Source organism: Chamaea fasciata, unplaced genomic scaffold, assembly GCF_029207755.1.
Source record: "Chamaea fasciata isolate MVZ Bird 193981 ecotype frontalis unplaced genomic scaffold, bChaFas1.0.hap1 SCAF_4, whole genome shotgun sequence".
Classification (NCBI taxonomy): domain Eukaryota; kingdom Metazoa; phylum Chordata; class Aves; order Passeriformes; family Sylviidae; genus Chamaea; species Chamaea fasciata.
In genome coordinates, this window is record NW_027094089.1 from 71,675,845 (window position 1) to 71,695,906 (window position 20,062).

General features: G+C 39.7%; 1 protein-coding gene across 1 annotated transcript in view; it reads right to left on the bottom strand.

Annotated features, from left to right (window-relative positions):
- Positions 1–7,046: 7,046 nt before the first annotated feature.
- VCAN (versican) overlaps positions 7,047–20,062 on the bottom strand; it is a 97,874-nt gene continuing 84,858 nt past the window's right edge. Inside the window, exons 14-16 of the mRNA XM_066181937.1 lie at positions 9,288–9,432; positions 8,621–8,803; positions 7,047–7,790 (exon numbers count right to left, since the gene is read on the bottom strand). Of these exons, the coding sequence (XP_066038034.1) occupies positions 7,660–7,790; positions 8,621–8,803; positions 9,288–9,432 (459 nt within the window). The 3' untranslated portion in view covers positions 7,047–7,659. The remainder of the gene's footprint in view (positions 7,791–8,620; positions 8,804–9,287; positions 9,433–20,062) is intronic.

A 20,062-nucleotide genomic window follows, 5' to 3' on the forward strand; every position in this document is an offset into this window, starting at 1 on the left:
CTCCCAGGAATTAAAAGTCTCTGAGTCACTTGTCTATCTTGAATCTATCATCAACAAGAATAATATTTGAGATAGTGAATTCTCTGTAAAGATACCAAATATTTCTTCTGTACAGGTTTTTTTCTTCCTCTTGAGATTTTTTGGGGAAAAAATCCTGATTAACTTTTCTTTTTTCCTGAGTTTTTGGTCTCATTTTCAAGCTTTCAGCAAGTAATTTATTTTTTAAATAAATGATACTGGGAAACAAACAAAACTTTTTCACAAAAAAAAGTGAGGGTATCTCAGATGTTATGCAGCTGCTAGAAGGGTACGAAACAGAGATACAGCTCCTTAAAATGCAAAAATTTCCATTCTGCTCCTGTCGACAAACTGACTGTTTCACCTAGAGATGTTTTGCCCTTAGACACAGCTATATGGATTTAATTTTTCCACATGTGTGAAGTGGAAGTTGTTGTAATTGTGAAAAAAATTCTTGTAGCTCAATCCTTCCTGGAGTTTATCTCATTCTTGAGTGTAGAGAGGCTGATCTTGGAAGGACACTTACTAACATCCACCAAAACCTAATCCCAAGAAATGAGTTTTCATAATATTTCTCTAGTCTCCAGCTCCTCCTCATTTACTCATGAATCAGATATGTAACATATTAATAGATTTCTATAATCTGTTTCTAAAGATTGTGCTGAATTTGATGCTTTTACCCATTTTTAAGGGAAGGCTGCATAAAACACCTCCTTGGGCTTGAATTCCGTGATTTCACAGAATAGATTTCACAGAATCATTTAGGTTGGAAAACCCCTCCAAGGCCATCAAGTCCAAGCCATGCCCAATCCCCACCTTTCAGTGAAGAAATTGTCCCTAATATCTTATATAAACATTTTCTGGATGGTGTAGGGGAGCAGAAAAAATGAGTTTCCCTTGGCACAAAATGTCAGCAGTTGGTTTGAGGGAAAGGGGGTGAAGAGGTTTGCATTAGCCTGCAGTGCTGCTGTGCCCCGAGGTTAATGAGCACGGGAATAGCTCCCAAGGTGACCCCAAAACACTTAGCAAAATGTGTAGGTAGGTCAGACTCTTAGCTGCTTGCCATAAGACATCTCAGAGATGTGAAACTGGACATTTCACATCCAAAATCCAGTGAGTAACTGTCCCTTGCTTTGGGGTCAATCTAGCTAGCCAGTATCCAGTATATTGCCAATCTCAAAAGACATTTGTTGTCTAACCCCCAAATTTCTCCTTAGCTTTCACATCTGGGATCTCTCCTTCAGGAAGAATCTCCCACTCCACCCACATTAGCAGCATTAAGTGATGCTGGATGTCCAAAGCTCTTATCTTCAGAAGATGTTTCACACCATCACTATGTTACTGTCACATCAGCTTGAGAAATCCCTGTGTCCACACAGCCTGTCATTTTAAACTCAAGTGTTGTGATTTAGAATTAGTTAGAAACTGCTGTTTCTAACAATTTTAAATAGAGAGTGACAGGAAGTGTAGCCCAGTTGTGCAAGCACAGGCTAACAGGTCTTGTCTTAAAAAAAAAAAAAAAAAAAAAAAAAAAAAAAAAAAAAAAAAAAAAGGTCCTGAAGGATTGAAGTAGCTTTCTGTTAGAAAAAAAACACCTGGCACTATATAGTGCAGACAAAAACTACCACTAAAGCACAAACACATTTAGGCCAGTTTGCCAGAAATTAAAATAGCATATGTTTTTTATCATATATAGCTGTTCTATTGATGTGCATTTCCTGGGGATGTCACTGTCTGATTGGTCTAAATTTATTGGTATAAATTCAAATTCCGGCATAATACAAAGCTAGCCCAGATTGATTTTCCATTTTCAAATCAATATCCACAAACTTTTCCTCCCATCACCCTTCCTGCCTTTTCATCTCAGCCACCAGAATTCCCTTTCACAACAACAATATTTTCTGATGATTTTCACCCTTCTTACTTTGCCTCTGAAAATGACAGCCTGGAAATCTTTTCCACACGGAGTGAGTTAGGCTGAGGGCATGGGAAGGACATGGGGGAGAAGGGATCAAAACATGAGTATTCCAAATCATATCTTTTCTCTTAAAGCCTTATCCACTGATCCATGGGTGATGGCAGAGTGCAAAGGGACAGAACTTTGCTCCAGATCTTCTTGCAGGGATAAGAAAGATGGGTTCTGCAAGGTTTAATGTCTTTGGGACCATTAATGCTTCTGTCCTGGGTTCAGGATTCTCTTTATAACCTGAAAGGATGAGAAAACCAGCACGACCTGTACATGCTGCTGAGAGGAAAACATCTTTATTTCCCCAAAACCGAATGGGAAGACCTGGCATGTCAGCCTTTTGCCATCAGCTGTTTTCAAGCTGCAAATATCAGTCTGGCTGCAGCATGGTTTGAAATTCACCAAAATCCACACATTTTGTTAACAGAACACATCTTCCTGTGGAAATCCATTTTTGGGAGATACAGGGGGTGTTACCCTGTCATGTAATAACAAATCCATGTATTTTGAATTTTTGATCCTTGGTAAGAATTTTTGATCTTTGTTAATCCAAGATCCTTTCAATTCCTGGATTTTGGATCCTTGCTAATAATTTTAGCACATCTGGAAGCCGCCCTGGTTTAAGCAGAGGTGGAAGAAGTTCCCTTCACGGAGAACCAAAGGGAACCCTCATTCAGCAAGCAAACAGCACCATCAGCAATATCTGGTGCTTCTTCCTCATTTCCCAAGCTTATAATGAATATTTGTTTTGACAAAGTCATGGAACTTGGGTGACTCCAACATTTGTACTAACTCTGAAGACTAAACTGGGATCCTGCTGACTTTTGCAGTTAAATCTTCCATCGCCTGCTTAGAAGTTTCTTTTTTTCTTTTTCCTCTTTTTATTTTTTAAAATCTGTGAAAGAACAGGGTCTTTAGTGAACACTCAGGTCTGCTGCAGATCTTTTTTGTGTGACCTGTGCCAAACCTCTGCTTTGCTCTTTTTCCCTACCAAGTAGGAACATTACGTGCAATTATCACCTCAAAAACTGTAAGAAACACAGGACCCAAATTCCTGCCATTCTCCTGCTACCAGAGACAACCACACCATTTATTCCCTTCCCTAAACCAATTGCTCTCCTGTCTCAAAAAGGACTTTTACTGCCACGGGGCTGCTCACCACTGCATGATGTAAGTTCCAGAGCTTAATCCCAGCAACCTCCCTCCTCACACTGCTGCATGCATGCAGGACCACCGACAGTGCTTGTCTTACTTTTACTTTATCCTCCAGCCACCACAGAAGGTAGCTGCAGAGCCATTTTCAGCTTCATTTCTCCCATCTTTTGACATCTGGAAATCTGGAGGCATTTTGGTACTGTCATGAATTTGTTCCTACTCTGGCAATAAATCTCTCGCTTGCAGAACTCAAGGTTCTCTTCTCTGTTTTATCAGAATTTACACAGTGACTGAGCCTCTACAGCACTAACAGCTGATGACTTCCCCACTTGAAAATACTTATTTTTTGTGAAAACAATATTTGTCATAAAATTGCACTGTACAAGCCCTTAAGCTTCTTCCCAGGTCTGCTGCTGAAGGGCTGAAATGATATAGACCTTTCTCTGGATAATGTTTCTGTCTTCACTTCTTGTCTCTGCCATGCTAACAGCTTTGTGTGGCCTCCAAGCTTTTGTCCGTGTTTCCTCCAAGCACTGTTTGCACCTTTTTTATCATTCATCAGGAAGAACAATGTGCTCATGGAGTCCTGCACACGTCACTGCTTAAAATCAATAACACAAGTTGCATGTTTTCTCTGGAAAACAATGGATTTGCCTTTTTGTACCAGCTGTTTCAACTCCTATGGCCCAGGGATAGTCTCTGCTTGTGCTCAGGGCAGAGATGTCATCTACAGAAATGAAGAATTTCCTCTCAGAAAATCACATTGACCTTAACAATACCCACACAGTGAACTTCAGTGTTCCTCCAGCCACTGCCCTGGCAAAGCCATTTCTGATGTCCTCTTGGCAACAAATCCTTTCCACTGGGCAGGCTCCTGCCACCCTGCCTGCATCCTGGCCCCACTGCTGCAATTCCAGAGGCTGTTTTCTCCTACAGGGTTCCTCCATCCCCAGCTTCTGATGAATTGCGATGACTCAGGCAGGAGATCCCATTAAACCAAAGGAGTCCTGCCATCCATCCTGGAGATGTCTCTATCTAATTTCATGAACTTGTGCATCTATTAGGGTGTAGCTGGAAAGCAGGAATGTGTGCCCCAACCATCATCTTCTCTTGCTGTCTGAGAAAGTCTCCCAGAAGTGTTGCCCTGGCTGATCTCTGCCCTGTGTGGTGTCAGCCCTGGGGTGCATTCCAGGAATTCAAACAATGTAGGCGTCTAAAGGGACAGGAGGATGTTCAGAGCAGCCATGGGTACTCTGCAGAGACTGTCATGGGCACAAAAAATGCAAAATTTGTATTCAGATCATAGAACCATAGAATCGTTTGGGTTGAAAAGGGTCATAAAGCCCATCCAGTGCCACCCCCTGCCATGGGCAGGGACACCTTCCCTTGTCCCAGGCTGCTCTAGGCCCCAATGTCCAACCTGGCCGTGGACACAGCCTGGGATCCAGGGGCAGCCACAGCTTCTCTGGGCACCCTTTGCCAGGGCCTCCCCACCCTCACAGGGAAGAATTCCTCCCCAATACCCCATCTAACCCTGCCCTCTCTCAGTTTGAAGCCATCACCCTTTGTCCTGGCACTCCAGACCCTTGTGATATTTCTGGTTTTTGTCTTCTATCGCTCCACTCCAACCCCAAAATTTTTTCACAGACTGGAGTTCAGGGATGCTCCAGGTGAAGGAATGATGGCATTTGTTGGTTCTTCACAGCAGAACCAACTCTGGGACACAGGTGTGTGCATTTTGCAGGGTGTTGGTACAGAAACATTTTGGGGTTTCCATCAGTATTAGAAAAATTCTCCAGAGCTGAATAACTTGCCATTCCCTGTCTAAATAAACAAGCATGGGTGACAGGTTTTTTAGGGTTTTTTTTGGTTTTGTTTTGCCTTTTTTTTTTTTTAATAAGGAATGTTGTCAGTCCTATTTTATTATGTATAATAAAAGGAGGTGAAAAAAATCAATATAAGCACTGCATCTAACCTAATTAAAACTACAATCACAATGTTATCTGAACGTCTTACAACATTGTTTAAATCCAACAAGTAGACAAGAAAACAACAAATCTATGCAGGGTTTTTTATACATATGGTGAGAAAGTTTGCAAAGTGTTAAAATATATTTTCTGTTCTGTGTGTTTCTGGTACAAGGAAGTGATGTGCAGATTAGTGTATATTTATGAACAGAGCCTTGACTTTTACAAGCAATAATTGACTTCAAAACATACAATGTATATCTTAAAATATCCCCTAAAGCTGCTCATATAAAGTCAAATCCAGCACCTACTAAAGTTCAGCCAGCTGACTTTTTGACTCCAGTGGGCATTTGACCAAGCCCATGGTAATTGTGAAGTACCTGACAGTCTTGTTGTATTCATATGAAAAAAAATCACATTGCATAGATTTAAACAGGAAGACATGCAATAACAAGACAAGTCACAGTATAGCAAAACCTTGTTTCTTTGGTGAAACAGAAGAAGATATAAAAGTTACAAAGATTTTAGACTTTCATTCACAAAAAACCCCCCCCCAGACATTCACATTATACACTATACAAGATAATATATAAATAGAGAAAAGTATTATGTGCATTGTTTGGGGGCGAGGGGTGGGGAATGGACCGGCCAACACGGGGACACCCCGCCACAAGGGTGAGGAGCAGCCTCCGCCATTCCTCAGGGCCAGGGGATGTTGTCTGAACTCTGGTTTCAGCTCCTAACCAGCTGCAGCAAGGTCACTCCATGGGCAGCTCTGCCATGTTGGCTGGGTTTCAATTCTTCTCCTTTCCCTCTCAGTTTTTTTTTTCCCATCACAACCCCACACAAACACAAAGGCATAAACCTCGTGCCTCTGTGTGTTTCTCATGTTACTTTAAAAGGTACATCCTAAGGAACTTACTTTATTTTCTTTTTTTTATTATTATTATTCCTATTTTTCCCTTTTTTTTTTTTTTAATTTTTTTGTGGTTTTTGTCCTGTGCCCAAAGGTGTGCAAGGCACTTTGCAGGCTAAACAGTCCTTTCTGTGGGGAGGCCGTTTCAAACATCACCTCCCACCCTCACTGTACACATCGAGGTCAGTGGTGGCACTGACCAGGGCAAGAAATCATAACAGAAAACTCCTACGTACACACTGCACCAAACTACAACCTAGAACCAATCTGTGCACACACTTCTTTAGAGAAAGCCAAGATCCTGATTCTTCTGTAGGTCACACACAGTTCTCACCCATCTAGCCGCAAACAAATGATCCTGTTTGCAGGAATTTTTGTTCTCCGGGTAAAAAGAGCAAGTTAGACTGAAAGATGGTTCCAAAAGTGGAGCTCAGGGGCCAATACTGCACTGGTGAGCTCTTTGACTCTTCTTTGTATGGGTAAAATAACATCCAATAAATTAAATCAGTATGGCTTACTTCATTTATTTATGTACGCTTCACAGCTGCAGCATTCATACACAAACATTCATTACTTTATAAAAAGATTAAAAAATGGTTATATATACAAAATTATTTACTTTTTTGATTTTTGTTTGTTTTCTAAAAAAAAAAAAAATCCCCCAAACACCAGGTCTACCTCCATTTTAGAATGCAGAGACCTGTAATATAGACCTTGTGGCTAATATCATGAAAGTAATTTTTTCCTTTTTTTTTTTTTTTTTTTAAAAAAAAAAAGTGGCCCTGGTTGATAAAGTCAATGTATTAGCACTTGGAATTTTACTGGCTCTCCTTGTCATACACAACTCCTCCACGCAGACCTTTCTCAGGTGTGCTGAAGCTGGAATGGAGAGCAAAAAAATGTTCCATATTGCAGTCCATAGCTGATTCTTTGTGCCACTTTTATGTGCTCTGTCTAAACTTTTCATTTCATGGGACACAAACCGTACCTTGGGTGGGAATTGGCACAGTTCCTATCTAAAAAAAAAAAAAAAAAAAAAAAAAAAAAAAAAAAAAAATCATGTCACTTGTGTGTTTATCTTCACCTGATAATTGCAAATTTCAGTCAGTGAAGTCTTTATTTCAACCATTTCCAGCCTAGGTAAACAACACAGAAACAACGTCATAAAAGACTGAAGACCTCTAAGGCCGTTCTAACCATAAATATGCCTGAAATTAGTGTGACTTTTCATTTTATATACAGGATTTTAAAAAACAACACACAGTCAAACAACATTAAAATCATCTTATTTACATTTTCATTGGTGCTAAAATTGAGCTGTTTAAATATTGCAGAAGGCTGGTACATATCATAAAATGGTCCACACCGATGGCATATAGAAAACTAATAATCCTTTTAGGCTGGAAATGGTTTCCTTTTATCCCCATAAGCACTTCTCCTCTTTTTTATTTATTTCTTAAATTTTCTGATAAACACCGTAATTTTTATTTTTTCCTTTTTTTTGCAAAACGCGTCGTGAATACTGCAGTCCATAGTTTCAAAACGATTCGATAATACTCCTATAAGTGATAGAAAAAGGCACAGAAAGTTATGACTTTGGCTGAAATGGTGGAAATCCCCAATTCACCATTTAGCTCTCAGCGCCTCGAGTCCTGCCACGTCCTGATCCAGCGGTGATAGTGCTTGGATGAGTTTAACGATGTCCCCTTGCCTGCTGAGGAGTGTTTGTAGAAGTATTTCTTAGAGTAAGTCCTTTGGTATGTGGAGGCTGCAGAGAGAAGGGAGGAAAGAAGGAAAAAAAATGGAAATTTGTTTTTGAAAGGCTACACTTCACAACACAGTTGCCTCTACTTTTGGCCAATTAGAGAGTTAATAAATGATTAACTGGAGCTGTGGCAGTGTTACAGGCATACACACAGTTGCAGAAAGAACCATTAACATTATTTGGAACCTGTTGATTCCATGATTTTCTAATTTTAAAATAATCTTAATGCCTTCTGTAATGATGCCTTAGGATTTTAGCCTTCATATTTTTCAAATCCTCTACTGCATTGGTATACGTCTCTAAACTCCACATAAAGTGTTAGTGAACTGTCTTTACATTTTGTTCAGACAAAATAACTCTGCTAGGCCTGAGATTCATGGATACCCTACAGTTTCAGGCCTCAAAAAGTATAAACAGAAGTGAATTAGTGGGGAGCAAACTGGGGGTAAATGATTTCACTACTTGAAGCTGTAGTTAGAGGATTAACCCGATATATAAACGGACCAAACTTACGGTCTGAAAAACTCATGACCAACGTCCATCTTGGGTGTAGCCTCTGGGAGGCTTCTGACTGCCCAAGGTGAATCTATTGAAGGCCTTTAATAAATACCTACTTTATTCTCTCAGTCTTGTCTAGCCTCTGTCCTAGATAGCCACTCTAAGTCATCAGTAGAAACAGAAGACGAAAATTTCCATTAGTTTTGGAGGCTTTGGGTTTGCCATAATCTGCCCTGACAGATTTGCTCCTCTCTTAAAATACACATCCATTACTTATTAATACTAAATTAGCCCGCTGTTTCTGTTTGTCACTGGTTCGCTTTCAGAGAACTCACGATTCATGCAAGTAATTTTGGGCATATCCCATCGTCCATTCCCCTGGCAGCGGATGGTCGGGATGTGGCGCTGGATGAAACCATCCTTGCAGTGGTATCTGATGAGGGAGTTGATCTCATAACGAGGCTTCATCTTCCCGAAGGTCTTTGCATTTTCCACTACAGGAGGTTGGCCACAAGCCACTGGAAGGAAGAGAGAGCATCACCCAAAACTTCAGTTTATGAGCCCAGTTTGAAATGGGACTGGAGTCTTGAGGCCTGGCTAAGGGAAGGAGACAGACCTCAGCTGGACTGCCAAGAGGAACATCCAGACAAGGATCAGTCTGCCCTGTAGACCTCCAGTCTTGTAAACCATAAACAATAGTGATGGAAATTGGAAAATGGCAGATACTATGGTCAGGTTTAAATTCTAAATGTAAATTGAAGACAAAAAGTTGGCATACTCATACAAAGAGGTTGTTTTTGAGAAACCAGAAAACCACTGAAGTTATTACAAGCATTTAAGGAAAAAAGTCCTTTTTTCCAGGACCGTTTATGTCATCCTCAATGACAGGATGTTCAAAAGGACTGAAAACTGATGGATCCATCAAGGTCCAAGAAAAAGTATGGTAAAAAGTATTGAATGGCAATTTTGCAAATTATGCTTTTGTCACTGCAAAGTTTGTACCTGTTCCTTTCTTGCAAGTATAAGTAAGGTGATAATTGCATGGGACATCATTCCACTGCCCGTTCTCATGCCAGATTATAACAACACAGTCTTCTCCAGCAGAAAAGAAGCTGTCTGGCTGGTTTGGTCTCCAGTTCTCATATTGCTGCAGAAAAGAGAAGCAAAGCCATCATTCCCAGTGCTGGAGAATATTTACATTAACAAAGGAGTACATGATATCACCTGTGGTGAAAAGCAATCTCAACTGTTTAATTCAGGCAGCTGGCATGGGCTAAACAAAGGTAGATTTATATCCTCCCACTATATTAAAGGTTATCTCAAGGGGAAAAATATTCTACTCTAACTTCTCAAGTACTGTAAACTGATATCAGGTGAACAAAACAAAGAGACACAAGGAAAACCAGATCCTAAGTGTGTCGAAAACACTCTTTCCTACATAAATGTCATGAAGTATAATGCGAGAAAATAGAGTAAATAGCCCATGACCCTCATTAGTGCACAACTACTAAGTGAGAAATTACAGACTAACTTGTCAGAGTTGGGTTATTTATAACATTGGATGACTTCATTCAGTTAATGAAGTCATTCCACAGGATGACATGCAGAATTAGTTGCAGCATAAGTGAAAGGATCAGAATGTGGCCCCAAAAAACCACCAGAGATTGGTGTTTCCACTAAAAATGCTAGGTGGCAGACTGAGCCCAGTCAGCAGCCTCTCAGCTTTAGAAATGGTGATTCAAATGCTGCCCTCTGTTGAAAAATCAGCCTCAAACATCTATGAAAATATATGTATAAAAGCAGAAAGTGCTTCTTCAAAGCACACTACTTTTAGAAGTAGAAATACGGGTTTTGGTATGTGCAAAACAAACTAACTGACAAAAGATCCTTCAAATGGCTGTGAAATACCAGCACAATGTCATTTTTGGAGAAAAATTCGGAAGGATCCAGTCTGTTTTTATAATCAATCAGAAGGAAAAGTAGCAACACTTTTGTCAGACTGACTGAAACTCATGCAGCACTTCTTGTCAGGGGACATACAGCCTCCAGTCCTGGCAGCCAGCAGAGGTGGGATAGTCCCTCACCTAGTTCCCAAACAAAACACAGGAATCTGAGATTTGCATAATGTTATGTCAAGAAAAGAGAGAATATTTGGAAACCACTCCTAATCATTTTCTCTGGGATTTTTGTTGTGTCATTCCCGGACGAATTTAAGGAACGATAAAAATAGATATCTGTAAGAACTGGAATTCACATAAATGCTAGACGTTAACCAGGCAGCTAGCCCCATGTATGGGCAAAATGACACAGTTTCTATATTTATGTGTCATATTTATATATGACACAGTGCTTATATTTTTCTCAGTGCTTACATCTTTCTGACTAGAGTTGGGCCATATAAATGACATAAAAGTTTAGCTTTCTATTTTCTTAACTTTGTGAAGTAACCTCTATTCAGTGCCTGGGTGAACATGTTTTAGAAATAAAGCTAACATACCCCACACAAGTAGTATTTACCTTACAATGAATCAAACTATGAAAGGAAAATGAGTTAAATACTTAACCTTCTCCCACAACATGTCATCTTACCCATCATAGGTTTTAATTATCTAGGCAATTTAACCAGCACATTCTGAATAAATTTGTTCTGCACTGAATTTATTACCTCTAATAAAACATCCCCTTTTCACCTGGAACTAAATTAACTCCATCTCAACTTTTCAGTGTTTAACAGTCCTAAATTACAGTGCACACCAACTCATTTACTCAAGTCTGGAATCCATTCACTTTCAAGAATGTGTGCCTAGATACACATAAAAATTAAAAATTAAAAAAAATGTAAGGTTAGTGACAGAAAGTTTCATCAATTGTGTCCTGAGAACCAAGGAAAGATTTCAACAAGCGTTGCAGCTGTTTCTTGTGGAAGTGATACTGACTGCAGAGCTGCTTGCTTCCATAGGGATGAGAGTGTGGGAATGAAGGATATTTAGTGGCTACTGGGGGTGTGTGAGCTGGACGTGCTCAGCAGCCTGCCAGCTCCCACCCTCCACACACAGATTCCATATTCTCTTACTTGCCTTGCCAAAATGACTCCAAAATTTGTGTTTGCTTAACTGGCAGAGCTGCAGTGTAGTGGCAAAGTATTATATCTAGGCCCTGTGGTTTGTTCAAGAATGTCTGATATCCTCCAGCATGACTTGCTGTTACCTCACATCTGATATCATCATTGCACAGATTTATTTTGGCTGAGGAGCTCTGATTTTGCCTGAGTCTGGTGCCAGAATTGCTTAGCAGAGGAAGTTCCAGACTGCTGAATTGCTTTCTTAGGTCACCACCCAGCCCCTCTGTAATTTTTCAGTTCCTTATTTAGACACTGATAATGGGACAATGATACAAGGAGATTCTCATAATCTGAGTGGAATAGGCTACTAGACAAATAAACTAATATTTTGCTTTTCTCCTATGAATTAAATCTTTGCATGAGCATAGGCATGAATCTGGCTTTCACTAGTGTAGATCTGGGTGACTGACCAGCTCCAGTAAACCCATATCAGCAAAAAATTAATGGGAAAAAACCTTTGGCAATGCTCTTAGCTGTATTGTTCATAAGACAAAACCTAAATAGAATCAAATACTTAGTGAATACATGGAAGAAAAGTTGCTGCAAGGTTTTTAGTCCTTATCAGAAATATTCATACTGGGTGATTGCACAGAGTGACCTAAAAACCGTCACTACTCTGGTTTTTAAGCAACATTACTACAACAAACATGAATTTTTCTTTGTATTAAAATGCAAAGCACATCTAGAATGTACCTTTCTGGACATATAATCTAAATTGTGTACAAGACTCAAAAGGTACTTCAGAGGAGGTTTGTCCGACCACACTTGTCCTCCAGCTGAGGTGGCTGTGGAGAGGGAGGTCCAGAGCAAACACAGAATCCCAGAATGGTCTGGGTTGAAAGGAACTTTTAAAATCATCCAGTCCCACCCCCTGCCATGGGCAGGGACACCTTCCACCAGACCAAGTTGCTCCAAGCCCTGTCCAACTGATACCAAAATCAGCTGAAATTTTTTATTCTCTGTGTTATTTACCACCACCTGTCCTTGATCAAGCACAGACTTCAGGCTCAGGCAGACACCACTGCACCACCCACTCTGCAAAGTTCTCAACACCCTCCATGGCACGGTGGTTGGGAACTTTTCCTCAAAAAACCTGAGGTCTCTGTGTAATCAGGTGACTGCAGGACTTAGCCCCAGGGACAGTAGTTTGGTATTTGGTCCCTGGGGAGTCTGCCTGACCATCATTTCAGGATGAAAACTGGTGTTTATACTCTTTATGCTTTTAATTATACTGTAATAATTAGTTCATCTTACTTGTCCTTTTTTGGTTTTATTGTTGAAATCAAAGCCTTCTCTGTCACACTGGATTTCTTTGTTCTGGCTTTCTCTGTTAAAAGGCCCTGAAAATTTTCCTGCAGAGTATGGATGGTCCATGACTTAGGGCGGGAGCTGAGCTGGGATTCATCTCTTCAGGCTTCTTACGTGGCACTAGATAATGTACTTGGCTGGCCACTCACAGACCACAAAACAGGGGAAATGTATTCTCTTGCCTTACAGTAAGAGTTTGGATATGATGGCTTCAAATGCCCATGAAGACCTTTTATTAAGTTCCACGTTTTTGGGGAGGATTTCCTTATATGGCACTGCATCAACTCACCGTCGTGTTGGGTGGCAGACTGACTTGTCACATTAAAAAACCAGGACTATAGCAAGAGCTGTAAAGCAGAAAATTTTATTAGCCAGTAACTACCTATTCTCATTCAGGTGGCTGCTAATTAAACAGAAGGAGCATAATCTTCCCATCATGGTCAAGATCCCACCTCGTGGGAGATTTGTTATTTAAATTCTCAGATAAGCAGCCTTTCTTGATGGGCTCATTTCCTTATTAATGCGTAATCCACTCAGCTCTTTCAGGTGCTTGCACTACCCAGGTGAATCCAAGGAGTACCTCAGCTTTGAGATGCTCCTGTGGAAATTTCAGCCATTCCTTTATCTCCAAAAGGCTCATCAAGTGCCTGAGATCAATCACTCAGATTTTACATCCCAAAACAGCCAACAAGCATTGTGTTTAACGAAGCACAACGAAAAAACCACTGATGCCAAGAAAACTTTACTGCTTGACCTCAGTATTGTGTAAAGGCCAGTAATCTTCTGCACAGGACTGAATCTAGGAAATAATTTACTTAAAATACATCTATTGAGATTTACAGGTTAAGACTTTTTCTTCTGGGGAAAGGAAACATGCTTTCAGCATGTTTAAATAAGATGTCTTTACAAATCTGTCTTGGCACTTTTTGGAGTTTGCAGTTGTGATTTTTATTTTCTTTCGTTCTGGCTACTTCCCTATCCAATTCCTCCTTAATGCAAGACTAATGAGGCAAATTAAAGAAAAAACAACAATGGAAGAGGTAGGGACTGGCTGGACTTTCCATGCCATTTCATCTAAAAGTGAAACAACATTTCCTGCCTGGTATTTATCACTAAGCTGAAACCACCATTGCAAAACTTACTATCACCCTTTTCTTCTCCTGCCATAGCTCTGATAAGAACAGGAATACACTTTTTTTTTCTTTTTTTTTTCTTTTTTTTTTCTTTTTTTCTTTTTTTTTCCCTCAACACAATAGCAGACAAAGTCTTAGCCATCCTTATCAGGAAAGGCCCTGAATGAGTCCCTCACTGTGGGGGTTGTTACAATTAGACAGTTTAAGTAAAAATTACATCTCACTTACAGTGAGTCTCTGGAATTACTCAGTGGCTGAACTTCAAGAAGATCAGCACGAGGTTACAATGAGCATGTGCATCAGTCCAGGAAATCCACATTTGTGACTCATGCTGCTGTACAGCACTGATGCTCTTACAGGACACACTTGAAAAGTTTAAACAGGATTGCATTTCTTTTCCATAGGAAAAAAAATCAACCAGATTTCTGTGAAGATTTGGCAACGTACGAAATACTTCCATTCAGGTCATCTAGTATTTAAATGCATTTTTACATGGGAAAGACAATAAGTTTTCTTATAGTGCAAGCTCTTTAAGACTAAAATTCCCTCCAGTCCTGCAAAGGATTTTTCTGTTTAATTTTACAGATGGAAGCAGTCTGACAGAACTCACCAAAAGAGTTCTGGAGATTAAAAACTACATTCAGTGAGACCTTAAGCCCACACCTTGATTTAAAGACATGGGTCATGCCTTAAGGGGGACAATCACAGGGAAGATCATATGCAGGATTCAGGCAGATGCTAAAATAATTGCCTGAAGGAGCAACCAAGTGTGTGCATAAATCTTTGCTGGCAGAAACTCAAATCAATTTGAAGACAATCCACAAGTACACACAAAAATCATGTAGTGATCCTGATATTTATTTAGGTTCTGGTTGAATGCCTTCCCTTCAGCTCCTAATCTGAGTTTTATTTGCACAGAATTTGGGAAACTGGCAGGGTTTGAGTCAGGCAGGAACCCAACACTTCCCATGACTGAGTCACACTGTGAGCAAGACAAACTCCCAGGAGGAGCTTTGCTAAGTACTTCTGCAAAAGATTTCACTTGCAGGGTTTGGATTTTTTGGTAACAGAGATATGGAATGTATTGGAAAACTTTTTGAGTCCTGTGCAGTTTGCAAAAAAAAAAAAAAAAAAAAAAAAAAGAGATTCTAGAAAACATACATTCATGTGCATCTATGGGTATCAACAAGAAGGGATTGCAGATTGAATAAGCAGGAAGAGGTCTGCAAAAAGAAATAATTTGGGAAAGAAATCTCATTAATTGAAATTCAACCAGTGGGAAAAAAGGCTACCTGACGAAACTGAAACATAAAAGCACCATCAGACTCATAGTTTTGGGAACCAGTGATTGTATGGTGGAGCAGACGACTAGCTGTGCGATGTTTTTAAAACAGAATGACCATTTTTTCCATGAGAAGCAGAAAACAGTGAATATGGCCGTGAAACCCCCACTAGATGACGCTGTCTACTTTCTCCAAAGCCCAGAGCGCTCCAAAGTTATAATTATTCCGAAAAGACAACTCTTTCATTAACTCTTTCAAAGCTAAATGAAGCTGTGGACTTTCACCTGCTCACTACCATGTTTTGTTTTCAGAATAGTAGCTTTCATCAAACACTGTACAGTTCAATTTTGAGGGTGTGCTGTGTGTGATGGGCTCTCAGAAGTCACTTTAGCATCTGAGAAATCATGTTAAAAACGAGTGGCAAAGAAAGTAGGGTGGTAAGTGCTGGTTTGACGTAATTCATGTTTGTTTTGGAGTCACTTTGACATGAATATATATTAGCAGCGTGATGCAAACTGTGGTGTGGGGTGTGATTTAATCTTTTTGTGCACAGCTACCAGGAGAGCCACTGGGGAAAAAAGGAGAAAAAGAAAAAAAGTAAAAGAAAAAAAAAAAAAAAATCCTGCACTTTGTCGTCAACAATTACTGCAGGTTTGACGCTGTCCAAGAACTTTAGCCCAGGGTAACGAGTAAATTATTTCAGCCCAACAGTAACAAGTCTCTGAAGTAACTGCTGACCCCTGGTAAAAACAAGACAAAACCCCACTTTGTCCAAGAGGCCCTCGTTACGACATCCTGAACCAAAAATATACCTGTCATTAATAAGAGTATATAGTTCTCCTCCATTTAAACGTGGGTCAAATGAGCATCTTAAAAAGAGGCCATAATGACTAACTGCAGCACAGAACCAAAACATTTGGTAGGTTTAAAATCTCCTTCTGCAAGGATCCTGTGGGATATGGGCACAATGAGCTTTTTGTTTGCAGCTGACTACAGCACTTTTTTAGTTTGTTTGCTTTACTTAACCCTCAGTGGCAGGCTCCTTCAGTACAATACTCCAAGCCTTTTGAAGGTTTTGGATTTTTTTTCTGTTTGTGTGTTCAATGAAGTTACTCATTCTGAGAGGGGTGCAGTTACAGACTTGTTCAAGTTAAAGCCTTCTGATTCACCAACCAATAAAGGAAGAAAAATAGAGGACTTTGCTTATGCCAGAATTAAGCTTCTGGATTGTTTTCCTTCTTTTTTTTAGGTTTTGATAATTTTTTATTTTAATGTAGCTACCTAACACTGATAACCTGAGGAACCAGCTTTGCAGAGCACAAAGCATAAGCACCCCTGTGCTGAAGTGGAGAAAAACCAAGGCAGGGTCTCTGGACAGCTTTAAAAGTGGCAATATGCCCCATCCCTTTCCTGGCTGGCAGCATTCTCCCAGTGACAGACAATCTGGCCACAGACACTGGCCAGCTCCTTATTACAGCACTAATCTTATGTAATGGCACTGAGCTCACCGCCCTGCAAAGCACTAATTATCACTAGCGTTTTCCAGGGGATGTGAATAACCCCTGTCGTGGGGCGGGGGACCCTGGGCACAGCCCCAAGTTGCTGTATGTGCTTAATCCATAACATGAATAGCTCCAAAGGGCTCCTTGTCTGCTGTGCCTGCTCACAAGGGTCCTTAGCAAACACAAAGGGGGAGCTGCCAAAAGCAACACCAGATTTTTTTTCTTTTTCCCCCAGTTTGGATGGGTTTGCTTTACATCTGTAAAAGTTACCATTCACAGAGCTAAGTGAATTATTTGAATTCGAATTCTCTGGAGTATTTTCAAGCGTCCTGTTGTGTCCTCTCTCCCTTTGATCAATTATTAAATGCCTCTGCTGATAACGTAAGTTTTGTTGTTCTGTGGTTTGTATTGCATCACATTTAAAGTATGAAAAAATCCAAGTAGGTAAACTCCTCTTTTCACACAGTTGTGTGAGTGTTTGGGCCTTGCTTCCTTCTCCTGCATCACCGTGTTTTTTCCAAAATGTGTTTGTTTTTACTGCTTAGAGCCTTGCAGATAATTGTGGGATTAAGATTGTCCTTGATACATACTTAAAAGAGTCGTTGGCTGTTAGAGAAATGCTTGGAGAAAAGTCTAGAGTAAAGTGCAAGAACAATTTAGATTCTGTAATTTTCTAAATGTAAATAAAGACTATATATAGCGATTTTCATTGCACTGTAGAATGTAAATCAGAGGGAAGATAATGTTCTCCCACACTAAAGCAAACAGAACAGTCCTATAACTACCCTGAACAGAAGAAAAGCAGAGCTAGCAAAACATGCTTTTAAAAACACTATATTATTCTCTCCTGCCTCTTGAATCTATCAATGTAATCATACCTGAAACATCTTGAACAGAAATTGGCTTGATTTTCAGGAAGTAATGAATAACAAAGCTCTAAAAGAACTGGGGTGCTGCGAGTTCTCTGAACACACCTCAGGGCCTGCTCTCACCACCTTTACTTTCGGGACAAATTATCTGAAATCAGGGACCAGGCAGATTTGCCAAAGTTTGCAGCTTCCGGCTCATCCACACAATGGATGCTCCCAGTCCCAGCCTTGTGGCAGTGGCCCTTCATCTCCAGCTCTCACTGAACTTGCCCTACATGTGAGGATCTGGGTTTCCTGAAAGGACACACTCTTTTTGTGCTGCACTAACACAGCTGCCAACAACTCCTTCCCCTTCATATAAAAAGGAAAGGTCCAACAACTCCTTGCCATTCATATGAAAAAGGTGTTGTTATTTTCCCCAAAAAATTGTTTTGCTGTGTGGCTTATCAGCTCCACAACATGATTTCCACCTCTCCCAGCCAATGGAACCACTAAAAAGTTCTTTCTTTCAAAAACAGAAAAATAAATAAATAAGACTAATTTAAAAAAAAAAAAAAAAAAAAAAAAAAAAAAAAAAAAAAAAAGAAAAAGCGCAAGGACACAATGTAGATGAGAAAAGATTGCTCCCTGCCATCCAGACACAGCACAGCAAATCAGAAAAAAAAACAGATACATGTGAGCAGTCACTGGATCCCAGAGCTTACTGTAATTATAGCCCATTTTATTCTGCTTATAGGACAATGTGCCCTAAGCTTAGCCAAGGAGCACTTTGAAGATAAATTCTGGCTTTAGCCAAGAAGATCCCAATTTGTTTTTTAAAGAAAATTTCAAAAAAAGAAAGACAAATATAAGCAAATTCATCTGGCCAAAAAAAAATCTTGCAATGATAGAGCAGTTACCTGAAAACCATTTTCTTTATGGAAAGTGCCACCTGAGCAGACATTTAAACTTTAGGGCATGAGAGGTGGGACACAATCACTTTATTCGAGTAATTTTACTCTTCTCAAGCCCAGAAGAACCCTGTATTTGGGTTGCAGTGGGTACAACAAGCTGAAAATGTGTGTTTTACCAGCAGATGATGCGGCTTTATCTGCACAAGATTGTGCCATTTTGCCTGAAAGGCAGGAAACTGCTAACTAGTTTCGAATTAAAACCACTTTACAGTTAAGAAATAAACTTGCCAACCCCCCACCCCAAAATATCACAGATAATTATACATCAGACATTTCAGTGAGGTAGATCAAAAAGCCTCTTCAAGTTCTCTATTCAGGGTCAGAACCTCCAATATTGTGACTGAGGAGTGGGCCTGTTTCTATTTTGTTAGGATAATTTTTCTTGTCCTAAGAATTTTGGGGTTTTTTCTGGAAAACCGCAGACTCAATGAAATATGGACAAAAGTCATGTGGGCTGAAAATATTTAAATATTATTTCTTACTTTCTCACTGAATTTGGTTGTACTTGCTTCATTATTCAAGATACCAACATTTTCCTCCAGGAATTCTGAGAGCCAGAGTATGAATTTACAAGATCACTCTTCATCTTTTCCAAAACTTGCTTACCGGCATTATTTTTCCAAGTTGAACATAAATTCCAGTTGAAGCACAAAATAATGTGCACAGGAATACAGAGTGGTTTTTTGGGGGGGAGAGGGAGGTTGACTGCTGCTGCTGGCTTTGACAAATTGTTAACAGAGAGTATTTTCTATAGGGTTGAAAAAGGAAGAATTCCAACTTATCAAAAGTGTCTGACTGTACATAATTCACTATTAGGCACCTATGCAGACTTTTTCAGAAGGGCTGAAAGCCTGTCAATGCAACTTTAGATTCAATGTAGATTTCCCGGTAAGAACCTTAATTCTAGATTCTCATTAACATGCTTTGCCTAAATATCATGTTTAATGGTGGCTGGTTCTTGGCCTCAGTTTAAAAATGTCTGGAAAAACACAACTTGTCAGGGACAAAAAATGTCAAAAAATTAATGATTTCCTTCCATTGAATCCATTGGCTGGAAAACATTTTAGGTGCAAAGAAAGAAAAAGAAAAAAAAAAAAAAAGAAAAAAAAAAAAGAAAAGAAAAAAAAAAAAGATATTTTATCCCTTTTCCCAAAATTGCCAATAAAATATCTGGCAAAAGATATTTCTATTGGTTTCCTTATGTTGGTGGGAAATGAGTACCAAAGTAGTATAAACCTTTTCCAGTATCTCCAGTAGTGGAGCCTGTGTTTCAAGCATTCCCAATACCCTGTTCTAGGGGCTTTTTTTGGTTCAGAAAGAAAATTCATACGAAAGAGAAACTTGTCACCCACAACATGTCTTGATGCGGATGTTGTTGTTGTTAATTTGCTTTTTCTTTTAAGTCTACATCAGAACTATTAGGGGTTTATTTTTAATCCATAGAACTTCATAAAGTCATGCAAGCATGATTTTTTGGATTGAACCAAGCTGTTACTGGAGAAAATTCAAAGAAGTATCAAGATAAAGATGAATGTGCACCACTTGTAGATGCACAATCACTTTTCTGATAGTATCTCCAAGAAAACTGATATCAGGGGGATCCCCAGC